At 39.6% G+C, this 16,100-nt stretch overlaps 1 protein-coding gene across 2 annotated transcripts in view; it reads right to left on the bottom strand.

Annotated features, from left to right (window-relative positions):
- Positions 1–16,100, bottom strand: part of LOC128696362 (microtubule-associated protein futsch) — a 245,210-nt gene that overhangs the window by 162,213 nt on the left and 66,897 nt on the right. The window contains exon 8 of one of the 2 annotated variants that reach the window (XM_070090322.1): positions 7,159–7,304. In XM_070090322.1, coding sequence (XP_069946423.1) covers positions 7,159–7,304 — 146 coding nt within the window. Of the gene's footprint in view, positions 1–7,158; positions 7,311–16,100 lie in introns of both variants that reach the window. The other variant, XM_053787606.2, reaches the window with a different exon arrangement.

Here is a 16,100-nt window from a genome sequence, read left to right as displayed (position 1 = left end):
CCATAGTGGCACTGAGAGTTGCTCAGCGCACACTGCCCACTGATAGAACTAGCCTAACTCGACAATGCTATGTTGAGAAATAATGAAATATACCTTGTCTTCATGCCAAAAAAAAATAAATTTGGTATGCTTTTTGACATTCATTAAAATATCTGCCTTATACCCCCCACAAAATAAAAAATATTTGAGATATTCCAAGTGGCTTTTCATTAGAAATTCAAACACACTGTTTTATGTTACCTGTGAAAATCATTACAATCTGATCATTAATAATGGAGGGGCTTGCAGCAATAGGCCAAAATCTTACTTTCGAGATGTATTGGGGTAAACCCATGCACACTTGTTTACATAAAAAAAATCATGGAAATTGCACGACTTTGGGCTTTTTCTATACAATATAAGTGATTTCTTATTGTTTCTCCTGTATATTACACCATTTTCTCTAGTAAGAGACCAGAGGTAAGAGAGAAAACCATTCTTTTAGTCAGTAACTTGAGTAAACCATTAGGGAGTGCTCAACCTTAAATATTCGACTTCTTTATTTATCTTGATAATTACGTTCATTTTTGGTGTATTATTAGAAGCTTATATCGACCATGCTTTGCTGAAGTTTCAAAAATATCGGCCAAAAAGGAAATGAAATATGCAAAATTTACAAAAAATTACATTTGGCAGGGAACCTGTACTCAGTGGTACTTTGAAAAAATGTTTTGACACTTGCTGCTGATAGAACACTTCTAATTCCATCAGCGTAGGAGTTCCAATTCTAAAATAAACCTTACCTTCATGCTAAAAAAAAATTAAGTTTCATAACTTTTTTGACATTTTGGAAGATGTCGGTCTTGTTGCTCACACAAATCTAAAAATATTTGGGATACTTCAGAAAGGAAATCGTCCAATTGTAAAGCAATCATTCTTCTATGCTTGTTGTGAAAATCAAGTCAATTCATTCATAAATAGGGATGGTGTGCCCCTAAATAGGTAAATAACTTACTTCCAAGATATAGGCCGAAGCGCGCGGCACCCCAGGTGCGCGGGGAATTTTTTTTTTTCACAAAAAATTTGCTTTCTTTTACACTTTTTCCGTAACCTACGAGTGTTTATTACAGTTAACCATTGTAAATCTGCGTTTTCTCTCATCACAGTGACGAGAGAATGGGTCTTTCACCTTCATGGGATATAATCCCTAGATTTTTTTCGCCTCTCGGCGGTCATATTATGCTATACAGTGGACCCCCGTATAACGATATTAATCCGTTCATGAGAGCTCACTGTTATGCGAAATTATCGTTATGCGAATGAATTTTCCCCATAAGAAATAATGGAAATCAAATTAATCCATGCAAGACACCCAAAAGTATGAAAAAAAAAATTTTACCACATGAAATATACATTTTCCTACACACAAAGAGAAGGATACATGCACAATAGTAGAGTAGTACATGCACAGTATATATTGTGCATGTACTACTCTACTAAATGAAGAATAAATGACACTTACCTATACTGAAGATGCAGCAATGACTGATGAGACACTGTGTCCTGGGAGTGTCTTTTCCTCCTGAGTACTGTAGGTCCTGTTTGGCATTTTCTTCCAGAACAGGCCTTATCACACTGTGTATGCCACTACGATTCTTAAACCTCTCAAACCAACATTTGCTGGCTTCAAATTCACCAATATGAGCACTAGTTCCAGGCATTTTTCCCTGTTCACCTGGGTGTTAGTCGACTGGTGTGGGTTGCATCCTGGGAGACAAGATTAAGGACCCCAATGGAAATAAGTTAAGAGTCCTCGATGATGCACTGACTTTCTTGGGTTATCCTGGGTGGCTAACCCTCCAGGGGTTAATCGTTTCTCGGTAATTGTTTCACGTTAAGCCACACCAACAACACTCTCTCCATATCTTCGAGTAATACAGCTGATGGTGGTGAAGCAACAACAACAGCTGTGTTGCAGCTGACCATGGTGCAGCAGCAGCTGTGGTGCAGCAACAGCTGACCATGGTGCAGCTGCAGCTGTGGTGCAGCAGCAGCTGTGGTGCAGCAGTAGCTGTGGTGCAGCAGCAGCTGTGGTGCAGCAACAGCTGACTGGTCCAATTTATCAGCTGACCGTGGTGCAGCAGCGGCTGACTGTGGTACGATAGTATTTATCACCCTTTTTACCACAGGGTTGGCACTAGAAGCTTTCTTTGGGCCCATGGTGGCTTATTTAGCAGTTACAAGCACTATAAATAATGGAATAATACAAAATGTATCAAATGTATGCATGCAACCGGCCACCCTGGCTTGTAAACAATGACGGCAAGGCAGGCGCTCAGGCTGGATGGACAGGTTCGGGACGAGTCATGTTCAGAAACAGCTGATGGTGCAACAGCAGCTGACCGTGGTGCAGCAGCTGCTGATCCAGCAGCAACTGGTCCAGACTGACTGGTCCAGCAACAGCTGACTGGTCCAGCAACAGCTGACTGGTCCAGCAACAGCTGACTGGTCCAGCAACAGCTGACTGATCCAGCAACAGCTGACTGATCCAGCAACAGCTGACTGATACAGCAACAGCTGACTGATACAGCAACAGCTGACTGGTCCAGCAACAGCTGACTGGTTCAGCAACAGCTGACTGGTTCAGCAACAGCTGACTGGTTCAGCAACAGCTGACTGATCCAGCAACAGCTGACTGATCCAGCAACAGCTGACTGATCCAGCAACAGCTGACTGATCCAGCAACAGCTGACTGATCCAGCAACAGCTGACTGATCCAGCAACAGCTGACTGGTCCAGCAACAGCTGACTGGTCCAGCAACAGCTGACTGATCCAGCAACAGCTGACTGGTCCAGCAACAGCTGACTGGTCCAGCAACAGCTGATCGTGGTGCAGCAACAGCTGATCGTGGTGCAGCAGCAGCTGACTGATCCAGCAACAGCTGACTGGTCCAGCAACAGCTGATCATGGTGCAGCAGCAGCTGATTCAGCAACAGCTGACTGGTCCAACAACAGCTGATCGTGGTGCAGAAGCAGCTGACTGATCCAGCAACAGCTGACTGGTCCAGCAACAGCTGATCGAGGTGCAAAAGCAGCTGACTGATCCAGCAACAGCTGACTGGTCAAGCAACAGCTGACTGTGGTGCAGCAGCAGCTGACTGTGATATGATAGTATTTCTCACCCTTTTTACCACTGGGTTAGCACTAGAAGCTTTCTTGGGGCCCATGGTCACTTATTTTGCAGATGAAATCACCAAAAACGCTGTAATAATACGAAATGTTCCAATTGTATGCTTGGATGTTACCGCGGAGGCTGGCTTGTAAACAATGCCACCGGCGGAACATGTGAAGCTGGCTCAGGCCGCACATTAGAAGCGTCTCGGACGAATAGCGTTGAGATAGCGTTGAGCGAGTTTTTTAGCGGTATGCGAGGCAAAATTTTAGTGATAAAATGTATCGGTATGCAGATTTAACGTTATGTGATGCCAACGGTATGCGAGGGTCCACTGTATATTATTTTTTCTGGTGTACTTTTTATGTTTCTATGCTATTATTATATTGCCTTATGTCATATTACATCAATTGTGATAGGTAAATAAGCCTTATAGCGTGGGTATGGAATATTTTGCTGGCTGATGGTGTCGGTCATCTTGGGCACGATTCCCAGGGGAGGTTCCTGAATGGTTCCTTGATCATATTAGCTCCGACCACTCTGGCATGATCTCAGACGGTGAATTTGTATTATATTAGATATAAAGATACGTATAAGAAAACGATAACAATAACACGGGAGGAAAAAAAAATGCAGGGTCAGCGCTTGTTACGCAAGGTGCTGTCACCATGCATGTTATGACTATAATTCCTTTTAGAAACATCGCATAAGGATGATAATTATACCAGAGTGTAGCCAGAAAGTTCAGCTATTTTTTGGTAACAATAACTCAATTTTCGTATTTTTTTTTTCAATTTTTTTTTTTTACTCTGCGCGGCAAAGCGTTGCCAACCCCCTTAACCGCTTTGGCCACCACCCTCTAGTATAATATGCTAAATATTATTATTTTGGCCATCTTCATTATGCTTTTATCTTATTTATCTTATGTCTACTATCATTATTGAATAAATGGAATAGGCAGATAAAGTTTATTACTAATTATAGTGTCAATACAAAACATTTTGTGGCCAAAGACCAGACTGCTGACGAAGCAGTCTGGTCTTTGGCCATAAAATGTTTTGTATTGACACTACTAAGATATAGTGCGTCCCACACTGTAATGATATACTGTGGTAAATTTTGTGTATCAGAAAGAAAAATAGACAAAAAAAGAAAATCACCTAGCATTGATGTACATATACAGTGGACCCACGGTATTCGATATTAAACCGTTCCTGAGAGCTCATCGAATACCGAAAATATCGAAAAGCGAATCAATTTTCCCCATAAGAAATAATGGAAATCAAATTAATCTGTGCAAGACACCCAAAAGTATGAAAAAAAATATTTTACCACATGAAATATTAAGTTTAATGCAATAGAATAATTACAATAACAACAATAACAATAGAATAATTGACACTTACCTTTAATGAAGATCTGGTGATGATTGATGGGATGAGGAGGGGAGTGTGTGGATGGTGTTAATGTTTAGAAGGGAAATCCCCTTCCATTAGGACTTGAGGTAGCAAGTCCTTTTCCGGGGTTACTTCCCTTCATCTTTTAATGCCACTAGGACCAGCTTGAGAGTCACTGGTCCTCTGTCGCACAACAAATCTGTCCATAGAGCTCTGTACCTCCCGTTCCTTTACAATTTGTCTAAAATGGCCACAACATTGTCATTGTAATAGTCACCAGCACGGCTTGCAATAGCTGTGTTAAGGTGATTTTCATCCATAAAGGTTTGCAGTTCAACCCACTGTGCACACATTTCCTTAATTTTTGAAGTAGGCACAATGGATTCCACAACTGGCATAGGCTTCTCAGGGTTAGCCCCAAACCCTTCAAAATCTTTCTCAATTTCCATACTAATTCTCACCCTTTTTACCACAGGGTTGGCACTAGAAGCTTTCTTGGGGCCCATGGTGACTTATTTTGCAGAAACAAGCACCAAAAACAGTGATAATATGGAATGTACTGAATGTGTCCTTAGATGCGTGCACACTGGCTGGCTTGTAAACACTGGCACACACGGGGCAGTTCAGGCCACACGTGGACATGTCTCGTATGAATCGTATCGAATACCGGGTTTTCAATCGGATACAGAGGCAAAATTTTTGCGTTAAAATGCATCGAATACCGGATTTATCGAATACCGATGCCATCGAATACCGGGGGTCCACTGTATTTACGTGACGCGTCATCACAAGACATGTTCAAATAGCTATAATTTGCTGTAGAAACATTATATTACAATGAGATTTTCACCAAAATGTTGCCAGATTCTTAAACTATTTTTCTGTACACAGTACTCATTTTTCATATTTTTTTTATTTATTTTCTATCTGCGTTCCGCGTAGGGTGAACTTGTCTTGTGTTCAAGAGTAAACAAATCATGTCATGCGTCCAATACATGTCATATGGTGGGTCTAATATGCTTTTGCAAATGTGCTATTATTTATACCATTTTTACAATAATGCAGTACTCTGCATAACAGTAAAACTTCTATTTTTTGCGTGAATAAAAATTCAAAATGGAAAGCAAGTGCAATATAAGAGGCGCCTGGAGATGTGACTAATGAACAGAGAAAATGTCATTTTAGTGCTAGGAATGTTTGCATTTTTAATTCTGGACCCTGTTTTGAAATTGGCCTTCCTTGAACTGTGTATGAAATTGGTCAAATTACCAATTTCTGATCACTTTATTGGCTAGTTGAAATTGGTAAATGGGCTTTTTTTTGAACTCAATTGATAGAACAAAAGGAGATCTAAGGAAATAGCTATGAGTTTGGTAGAGTGGAATAATTGGCAGAAAATAGGGCTCAAAGTGGGTGAAATCAATAATGCATAAATATTGCCAAGATTGCTAAGTTCACAAGAGTGTGATTCCGTAAATTTTCCATTACCATAAAGAAAAGATCCTCTATTGTTTCATAAGAATTTTTTTTTTTTTTTTGAAAATTCTTCGACACTGAGAGCAAGTTTGTGAGCAGGGGTCACGACAGTGAAAGGGTTACTAAAATATAACCAAGAATGACTACTCAAGTTTTAGGGTGTCCCAATAATTGATGCAGACCTAATAAAAACCCATAAGACAGATTGGGAGAGCCAGGGGAACCACTACCCTTCATCAGGAAAAACGTCCTCATAAACATCATAATTTTGTACCTAAATGTACAACAATAATTCAGCCAAGGGATTATGGTACAGGAGAATTAATAGTATAAAATTTACATAACCCAACAAAGTTGCTAATACATTTTAATTGTCATGAAACTGGCACCTGCAATACACAAATAACTCACACATAGAAGACAAACCTATGACAATGTTTCGGTCTGACTTGGAAAATTAACTTGTCATGTGATTAGTTAATGATGCAATTTGGACCAATATGTTGTCATAAGTTTCAGTCTCTTATGTGTGGGTTATTGGTGTATTCTTCCAGTCACGGTATTGTGCCTTTATATTCTTTTGGCACCAACAAACTTTCCAAAAATTTTAAACATGAAAAATGCAGACCTTCGTAAGTAAGATTTATGGAGCAAGATCAACACTTCTAATCTAAAAAATGTTTACCAAAATATATGGCCAGTAATTCTGAAAATGTACGTATTTTAAGGGTTTCAGGATAACTATGAAGATGATTTTTATAGTGAAGTGATCTTTAATACTACCAAGGATTATAGTGAACACTAACTTGTTATGGACAACTTCTTGGCTCATGAAATAATTAAGGCACTCTTCAACAATCTGGCAAAGGCAAGAAGTCAGAGGTTGTCTCAGTGAAGTTAAATTTGTTATTGGAATTTTAGAACTGAATTCGTTATCAACTCTCACTTAATATTCATCAAAAATTTAATAAGTAATTTTTTTTTTACTTTATTGGCAATTTTCCCCTAGGGAAGAATGACAAAAACAGAGGGATCATCAAAGATTACACCAAAAAAATAAACAAAAGAAAAAACCTGCCACTGAGAGTGCAGCAAAAAATAACATCAAGAATTAGAGCTTACAGAAATCTTACCCTTTTTAGCTGTGCGTGCTCTTTTTATTGGCTGCGCATCGGCTTCTTCAATATCTGACTCTGGAGAGAATTCATGGTCACTTTTAAATACCAAGTTCTCCTCTTCATCATCTTCCTCTAAATCCTCCTCCTCGTCCTCTTCGGAGCTAGAACTTGAAAAAATCAATACAGGTTTACGTAGTATATTATTAAGAGACAAAAGCAGTAATTAGAAGCTTCATTCAGACATTTCCCCTGCCCACAAGACTTTCTCAAGTTTAATGCTGTGCAAAAATATATGAATACAACTTAAAATTACTGCTTTTGTGTCTGTCATCTGCACCTCATTAGAATTCCCACAACATCTATTGTTAAACCATGCGAGGTAATGAAAAGACATTTTTTTGTGCACTCGATATCTCCTACTGAGGTTAAGTAACCCCCCCAAAGATAAACACTTTCACATTCGATCATTCAACAGCTGTCTTGCCAGAAATGTGCACACATCACAATTCAAATGACCCTCTGAACTTGTAGCTGATGGTAAATTTACTTCATTTTACAAGAAACACATTGGACCCCACGAATTTGCGGCTTCAGTAATTCGCAAAATTGTTTTTTGGTTTATCGTGGCAATATATATTTTTTACGAGCTTTAACGCAAAATATTAAGAAAAATATAATTTAATAATTTTGTAACAAATACATATTAACATAAATTCAGCAAAATTTCCATATATTGGTGAGTACCCGAACATTTAACTTTACTTTTGCTAAATTAAATTACAGTGGAACCTCGGCTTACGAGTGTCCCACCATGCGTGTTTTTTCAGGATACAAGCAGTCGCTCAGCTGGTTTTTTGCTTCTGGACATGAGCGAAATTTCAGGATGTGAGCGGGCCTCAAGGGAGGTTCCTTGATGCTAGTGAGGGGCTCTTGCTCTTGATCTAGGGAATTGGATCTGTGCTCCAGTTCCTTTAATTAACTTTTTTTTTTTTTTCAACAAGTCGGCCATCTCCCACCGAGGCAGGGTGACCCAAAAAAGAAAGAAAATCCCCAAAAAGAAAATACTTTCATCATCATTCAACACTTTCACCACACTCGCACATTATCACTGTTTTTGCAGAGGTGCTCAGAATACAACAGTCTAGAAGCATACACATATAAAGATACACAACATAATAATAATAATAATTAATAATAATAATTAATAATAATAATTAATAATAATAATTAATAGAGTATGTAGGAAAGAGGGAAATTATTTCCCAGTAAAAGTAGGCCTTAGATAAGGATGTGTGATGTCACCGTGTTTGCTTAATATATTTATAGATGGGGTTGTAAGAGAAGTAAATGCGAGGGTCTTGGCAAGAGGCGTGGAGTTAAAAGACAGAGAATCACACAAAGTGGGAGTTGTCACAGTTGCTCTTTGCTGATGACACTGTGCTCTTGGGAGATTCTGAAGAGAAGTTGCAGAGGTTGGTGGATGAATTTGGTAGGGTATGCAAAAGAAGAAAATTAAAAGTGAATACAGGAAAGAGTAAGGTTATGAGGATAACAAAAAAATTAGGTAATGAAAGACTGGATATCAGATTGGAGGGAGAGAGTATGGAGGAGGTGAATGTATTCCGATATTTGGGGGTGGACGTGTCAGCGGATGGGTCTATGAAAGATGAGGTGAATCATAGAATTGATGACGGGAAAAGGGTGAGCGGTGCACTTAGGAGTCTGTGGACAAAGAACTTTGTCCTTGGAGGCAAAGAGGGGAATGTATGAGAGTACAGTGGACCCCCGCAAAACGATATTAATCTGTTCCTGAGAGCTCATTGTTATGCGAAATTATCGTTATGCGAATGAATTTTCCCCATAAGAAATAATGGAAATCAAATTAATCCATGCAAGACACCCCAAAGTATGAAAAAAAAATTTTTTACCACATGAAATATTAATTTTAATACACACAAACTGAAAAAGGCATGCACAATTACATGACACTTACCTTTATTGAAGATCTGGTGATGATTGATGGGATGGGAGGAGAAGAGAGTCTTAGTGTTTAGAAGGGGAATCCCCTTCCATTAAGACTTGAGGTGTCAAGTCCTTTTCTGGGGTTACTTCCCTTCTTCTTTTAATGCCACTAGGACCAGCTTCAGAGTCACTGGACTTCTGTCGCACAACATATCTGTCCATAGTGGCCTGTACCTCTCGTTCCTTTATGACTTCCCTAAAGTGTTTCACAACATTGTCAGAGTAATAGTCCCCAGCACGGCTTGCAATAGCTGTGACAGGGTGATTTTCATCCATAAAGGTTTGCACTTTCAGCCACATTGCACAGATTTCCTTAATCTTTGTAGTAGGCAACTTCTTCAATTTCTATCTCCCCTCCTCCGAACCAGTTTCCTCAGGTCTGGCCTCTTACTGTTGAAGTTGATCTAGCAGCTCATCAGTGGTTAGTTCTTCGTTGTCCTCCTCCACCAACTCTTCCACATCATCCCCACTAACCTCCAACCCCAAGGATCTTTCCCAATGCCACAATGGATTCCTCAACTGGCATACTCCTCTCAGGGTTAGCCTGAAACCCTTCAAAATCCCTTTGGTCTACACATTCTGGCCACAGTTTCTTCCAAGCAGAGTTCAAGGTCCTCTTAGTCACTCCCTCCCAAGCCTTACCTATAAGGTTTACACAATTGAGGATATTAAAGTGCTCACTCCAAAACTCTCTTAGAGACAGTTGAGTTTCTGAGGTCACTACAAAGCACCTTTCAAACAGAGCTTTTGTGTACAGTTTTTTGAAGTTTGCAATAACCTGCTGGTCCATGGGCTGCAGGAGAGGAGTGGTATTAGGAGGCAAAAAACTTCACCTTAATGAAGCTCATGTCCCCATAAAGTCGCTCTGCCACGTCTGTAGGATGACCAGGGGCATTGTCTAACACCAGTAGGCACTTAAGGTCTAATTTCTTTTCAGTTAGGTAATCTTTCACATTGGGGGCAAATGCATGGTGTAACCAGTCATAGAAAAAGTCCCTAGTGACCCATGCCTTACTGTTTGCCCTCCACAGCACACACAAATTAGCCTTGAGGATATTCTTTTGCCTGAACGCTCTGGGAGTTTCTGAGTGATCCACTAATAAAGGCTTCACTTTGCAATCACCACTAGCATTGGAACACATCAACAGAGTAAGCCTGTCTTTCATAGGCTTCTGTCCTGGGAGTGCCTTTTTTCCTCCTGAGTAATGTAGGTCCTGCTTGGCATTTTCTTCCAAAACAGGCCTGTTTCATCACAAACACTTGTTCAGGTTTCAGTCCTTCACTGTCTATGTACTCCTTGAATTCCTGCACATATTTTTCAGCTGCTTTGTGGTCCGAACTGGCAGCCTCACCATGCCTTATCACACTATGTATGCCACTACGCTTCTTAAATCTCTCAAACCAACCTTTGCTGGCCTTAAATTCACTCACATCATCACTAGTTGCAGGCATTTTTTTAATTAAATCCTCATGCAACTTCCTAGCCTTTTCACTTATGATCACTTGAGAGATGCTATCTCCTGCTATCTGTTTTTTATTTATCCATACCAATAAGAGTCTCTCAACATCTTCCATCACTTGCGATCTCTGTTTCGAAAACACAGTTGAACCTTTGGCAAGAACAGCTTCCTTGATTGCCGTTTTCTTGCCCACAATAGTAGCGATGGTTGATTGGGGTTTATTATACAACCTGGCCAGCTCGGAGAAACGCACTGCACTTTCATACTTATCAATGATCTCTTTCTTCATCTCTATAGTAATTCTCACCCTTATTGCTGTAGGGTTGGCACTAGAAGCTTTCTTGGGGCCCATGGTCACTTATTTTGCAGATAAAATCACCAAAAAACACTGTAATAATACAAAATGTTCCGATTGTATGCTTGGATGTTACCGCGGAGGCTGGCTGGTAAACAATGCCACCGGCGGAACATGTGAGGCTGGCTCAGGCCGCACATTAGACGCGTCTCGGACGAACAGCGTTGAGTGGGTTTTTTAGCGGTATGTGAGGCAAAATCTTAGCGATAAAATGTATCGGTATGCGGATTTAACGTTACGTAAGGCCAACGGTATGCAGGGGTCCACTGTATAGTTTTACCAACGCTCCTGTATGGGTGTAAAGCATGGGTGATGAATGTTGCAGCGAGGAGAAGGCTGGAGACAGTGGAGATGTCATGTCTGAGGGCAATGTGTGGTGTGAATATAATGCAGAGAATTCGTAGTTTGGAAGTTAGGAGGAGGTGCGGGATTACCAAAACTGTTGTCCAGAGGGCTGAGGAAGGGTTGTTGAGGTGGTTCGGACATGTAGAGAGAATGGAGCAAAACAGAATGACTTCAAGAGTGTATCAGTCTGTAGTGGAAGGAAGGCGGGGTAGGGGTCGGCCTAGGAAAGGTTGGAGGGAGGGGGTAAAGGAGGTTTTGTGTGCGAGGGGCTTGGACTTCTAGCAGGCATGCGCGAGCGTGTTTGATAGAAGCGAATGGAGACAAATGGTTTTTAACCCTTTCAAGGTCCGTCCCGTAGATCTACGGCTTTACATTCAGGGTCCAAACCGTAGATCTACGTCATGAGCTCAGCTCACTCTGATAAACTGTGAGTGGTACATTTGGGCCCAGATATGAGAGAATACATCTATGTGGTATGTGTGCATCACATAAAACAGATCCTGCAGCACACTGTGTATAATGAGAGAAAAAAACTGAAATCATGATTTTTCGATAAAAACAGCGACTTTGCAGTGTTTTTTCGTATGTTTTTTATAGTTGTATTTGTGATTTCTTGGTCTCATTTGACAGAAAGGAAGACATATTACAGAAATAGAGATGATTTTGATTGGTTTTAGCACTAGAAATGGCTTGCAACTGAGCTCAAAGTAGCCAAAATGTTAAATTTTTGCAGATATTCAAGAGTAAACAAACGACCTCACACGTCTAATACACGCCAGCTGGTGGGTCTAATATGCATTCACAAATATGGTGATGATATTTATACAATTACATATTACAGTATTGCATAACAGTAAATCTTCTATTTTTTGGTGTGAATAAAAAATCAAAATGGAATTTATTTGTAAAGCCTCAAAACGTAACTAATGAACAAAGGAAATGTTAGTTTAGTTCCAGGAATACCTACATTGTTTATTCTGGACCCTATTTTGAAATTGGAATATTTTGAACTTTGTGTTAAATTGGCCAAATTAACAATTTCCGATCACTTTAATTTGTAGTTGAAACAATTGACTTGGCGATTTCTTGTGCTCAATCGACAGAATAGAAGTAATACTAGTGAAATAGCTAAGAATTTGGTTGACTGGAATAATGTAATTGGCCTAAAATGGGAGTCAAAGTCGGCAAAATCGCTGATTCGTAAATATCGCTGACACAAAATTTGCGAGAGCATAATTTCGTCAATTTTCCATCAAATTTCATACTTTTTGTTTTATTACCTTCACAAAAAGATTCTCTACCATTTCATACGAAAAAATAACAAATTTTTTTTTTTTAAATTCTTGGACACTGGTGCACCACTTCAGATTTGGGCCTTGGACCCTGAAGGGGTTAATACTTGATGTGCTGTTGGAGTGTGAGCAAAGCAACATTTATGAAGGGATTCAGGGAAACCGGCAGGCCGGACTTGAGTCCTGGAGATGGGAAGTACAGTGCCTGCACTCTGAAGGAGGGGTGTTAACCCTTTGACTGTCGCAGCCGTATATATACGTTAACGAGGTACCGTGATTGACGTATATATACTCATAAATTCTAGCAGCTTCAAATCAGGCAGAAGAAAGCTGGTAGGCCCACATGTGAGAGAATAAGTCTGTGTGGTCAGTGTGCACCATATAAAAAAAAATCCTGGAGCACGCAGTGCATAATAAGAAAAAAAAAAAAACTCCGACCGTTTTTTTTAATTAAAATGCCGACTTTGTGGTCTATTTTCGTATAGTAGTTGTGGTTGTATTCTCGTTTTCTTGGTCTCATTTGATAGAATCGAAACTATATTACAGAAATAGAGGTGATTTTGATTAATTTTACCATAAAAAGAACCTGGAAATGGAGCACAAAGTACGGGAAATGTTTGATTTTTGCCGATGTTCAAAAGTAAACAAATGATGTCATTGTCCAATAAATGTCCAAATAGCCATTCTAATATGCAGTCATGAATGGGTTGATGTAATTTTTACAATTATTACAATATTGCAGTAGTCTGCATAACAGTAAATCTTCTATTTTTTGTTTGAATAAAATTTCAAAATAAAAAGCAAGAGTAATATCAGAGGGGCCTGGAGACATGACTGATGAACAAAGAAAATGTTATTTTAGAGCCAGGAATGTCTGCATTGTTCATTCTGGTCCTTACTTTGAAATTGTCATATTTTTTAATTTTTGTGAAATTGGCCAAATTGCAAATTTCTGACCATGTTATTAGGTAGTTGAAATCGGTAAATGGGCAGTTTCTTGTACTCAATCGATGGAAAAAAATGGAGTTCTGAAGAAATAGCTATGAGTTTGGTTGACTGGAACAATGGAATTAGCCGAAAATAGGGCTCAAAGTTAGCGCCGAGGTCGCTAACTTCGCGAGAGCATAATTCCGTCAGTTTTCTATCAAATTTCATTTTTTTGGTGTCTTTACAATCGGGAAAAGATTCTCTATCATTTCATAAGAAAAAATATTTTTTTTTTTTTTTAAATTTTGCGACACCAGGAGACACCTCAGGATTGGGGGTTGCGACAGTCAAAGGGTTAATGTTGCAGTTTAAAAACTGTAGTGTAAAGCACCCTTCTGGCAAGACAGTGATGGAGTGAATGATGGTGAAACTTTTTCTTTTTCAGGCCACCCTGCCTTGGTGGGAATCGTCCAGCGTTTTTTAAAAAAAAAAAAAAAATATTAACATGTTATTAAATACCACTGCCTCAACCGCTGCCTCACCCACTGCCTCAACCGCTGCCTCTACCGCTGCCTCACCCACTGTCTCACCCACTGCCTCAACTGCTGCCTCACCCACTGCCTCACCCACTGCCTCACCCACTGCCTCAACTGCTGCCTCACCCACTGCCTCAACTGCTGCCTCGCCCACTGCCTCACCTGCTGCCTCAACCACTTCCTCAACTGCTGCCTCATCCACTGCCTCAACTGCTTCCTCAACCACTGCCTCTACCACTCCAGTTACACTCAATCTACAAGCACCAAACACAATGAATTATTGTGAAATGTTTGGAAGAGCACAGAGAATAATGCTCACTCCAGCATAAACAAAGCCACACTGACGATGTGTCAACCACTCCCTCGTATTTTTGTACAATTTCCTTCTTCAATTCTATCGCTTTTATTATTATTATTATTATTATTACTACTACTGTTATTATTAGCAGTAGCAGAAATGTTTCTTTGCTGTGTTCAAGAGTAAACACATGATGTCACCGTCCAATACCTGTCCGAACAGCCATTCCAATATGCAGACATGAATGGGTTTGCATAATTTATACTGTAGTTTAATAGAAAATAATGAACAAACAAAACACTCACCACACTGGTGGGAGGGCTGGCTGCCAGTTGTGGGGTTAGAGGGAGGGTAGTAGGGACTCACAGGTGGTGGGAAATGTAAATATGATTTGGCAGCTGGGGATTTGGAGGCTGGGAATTTGGCAGTTGGGAATTCGCGAATGTGTGAAGCCCATGAGAGTTGAAAACGCGAATGTTGAGGGAGACCTGTATGTCATGTTTCTATGTTATTAATATTGTTTATGTCACATTAGAAAAATTGTGCTAGTTAAATAAGCCACAGAGCTGATATTAGTGTCATATTGAAGGACTATCTTGTGTCTCCCAACACAATTCCTAACATACGCCAGAAACAGACCTCTCTGGAAAACTTTTTTGAGTGACAGGGGTCCAGTGGCTCTCAAGCTGGTCCTAGTGGCATTAAAAAACAGAGGAGGGAAGTAACCCAGGATAAGGACTTGGTACCTGAAGTCTTTATGGAGTGGGATTCCCCTGCCAAAGAACTGTAAACTCCTCCATCCTCTCCCTTCTTCCCATCTTCCATACATCATCATGTCTTCAATAAAGGTAAGTGTGATGTTATTATTGTTTTATTCTTCATGTATCATTGTTTTCTGTGTACGCAAATGTATATTTCACATAAAAAAATTTTGTTTAATACTTTTGGATGTCTGAACTGGATTAATTGTATTTCCATTATTTCTTATGGGGAAAATTAATTTGGATAATGATAAAATCAGTTAAAGACAAGCTCTCTGGAATGGATTAATATCGTATAATATAATACGTCCAATGTGTGTCCAACTGGCCAGTCTAATAATGGGTTGACATTATTTATACAATTATTACAATAATGCAGTAGTCTGCATAACAGTCTTCTAGTGTATATATCATGTTTCTATGTTATTAATATTGTTTATTAAGTCACATTAGATGAATTGTGATAGATAAATAAGCCGTATAGATGATATTAGTGAAATATTGAAGTATCTTGTGCCTCCTGAGAGCTGGAACAGATTAATTACAATTCAATTAATTTATATGAGGAAAATTGACTGCAAACAAGCAAATTCAGATGCGAGCAAGGTCACGGAATGGATTAAACTAACAAGCAGAGGTTCCACTGTATTCTGTCTGGCCTCTTGAGAGCCGGAATGGATTAATTGCATTTCAATTTAAATGAGGAAAACTGACTCAGCATACGAGCAAATCAGGATATTAGCAAGGTCACGGAATGGATTAAACTCGTAAGTAGAGGTTCCACCGTATTACCATACGTATATCAAAGAAAACAGGGTTGCATGAATTACAGTATACTAAAGAAAACAGACTTGCATGAATTACAGTAGATATGGGGGTAACATTGGTATTTTACATTCTAGCACTGCAGGAGAGATAGTAGTACAGTACTGTATACAGGTTTATCTTTACATCATTTTTT

The sequence above is a fragment of the Cherax quadricarinatus genome, chromosome 31 (genome assembly GCF_038502225.1).
Source record: "Cherax quadricarinatus isolate ZL_2023a chromosome 31, ASM3850222v1, whole genome shotgun sequence".
NCBI classification, from domain to species: Eukaryota; Metazoa; Arthropoda; class Malacostraca; order Decapoda; family Parastacidae; genus Cherax; species Cherax quadricarinatus.
The sequence above is the reverse complement of the archived record's forward strand: the minus strand, read 5'-3'. Positions and strand labels throughout refer to the sequence as shown.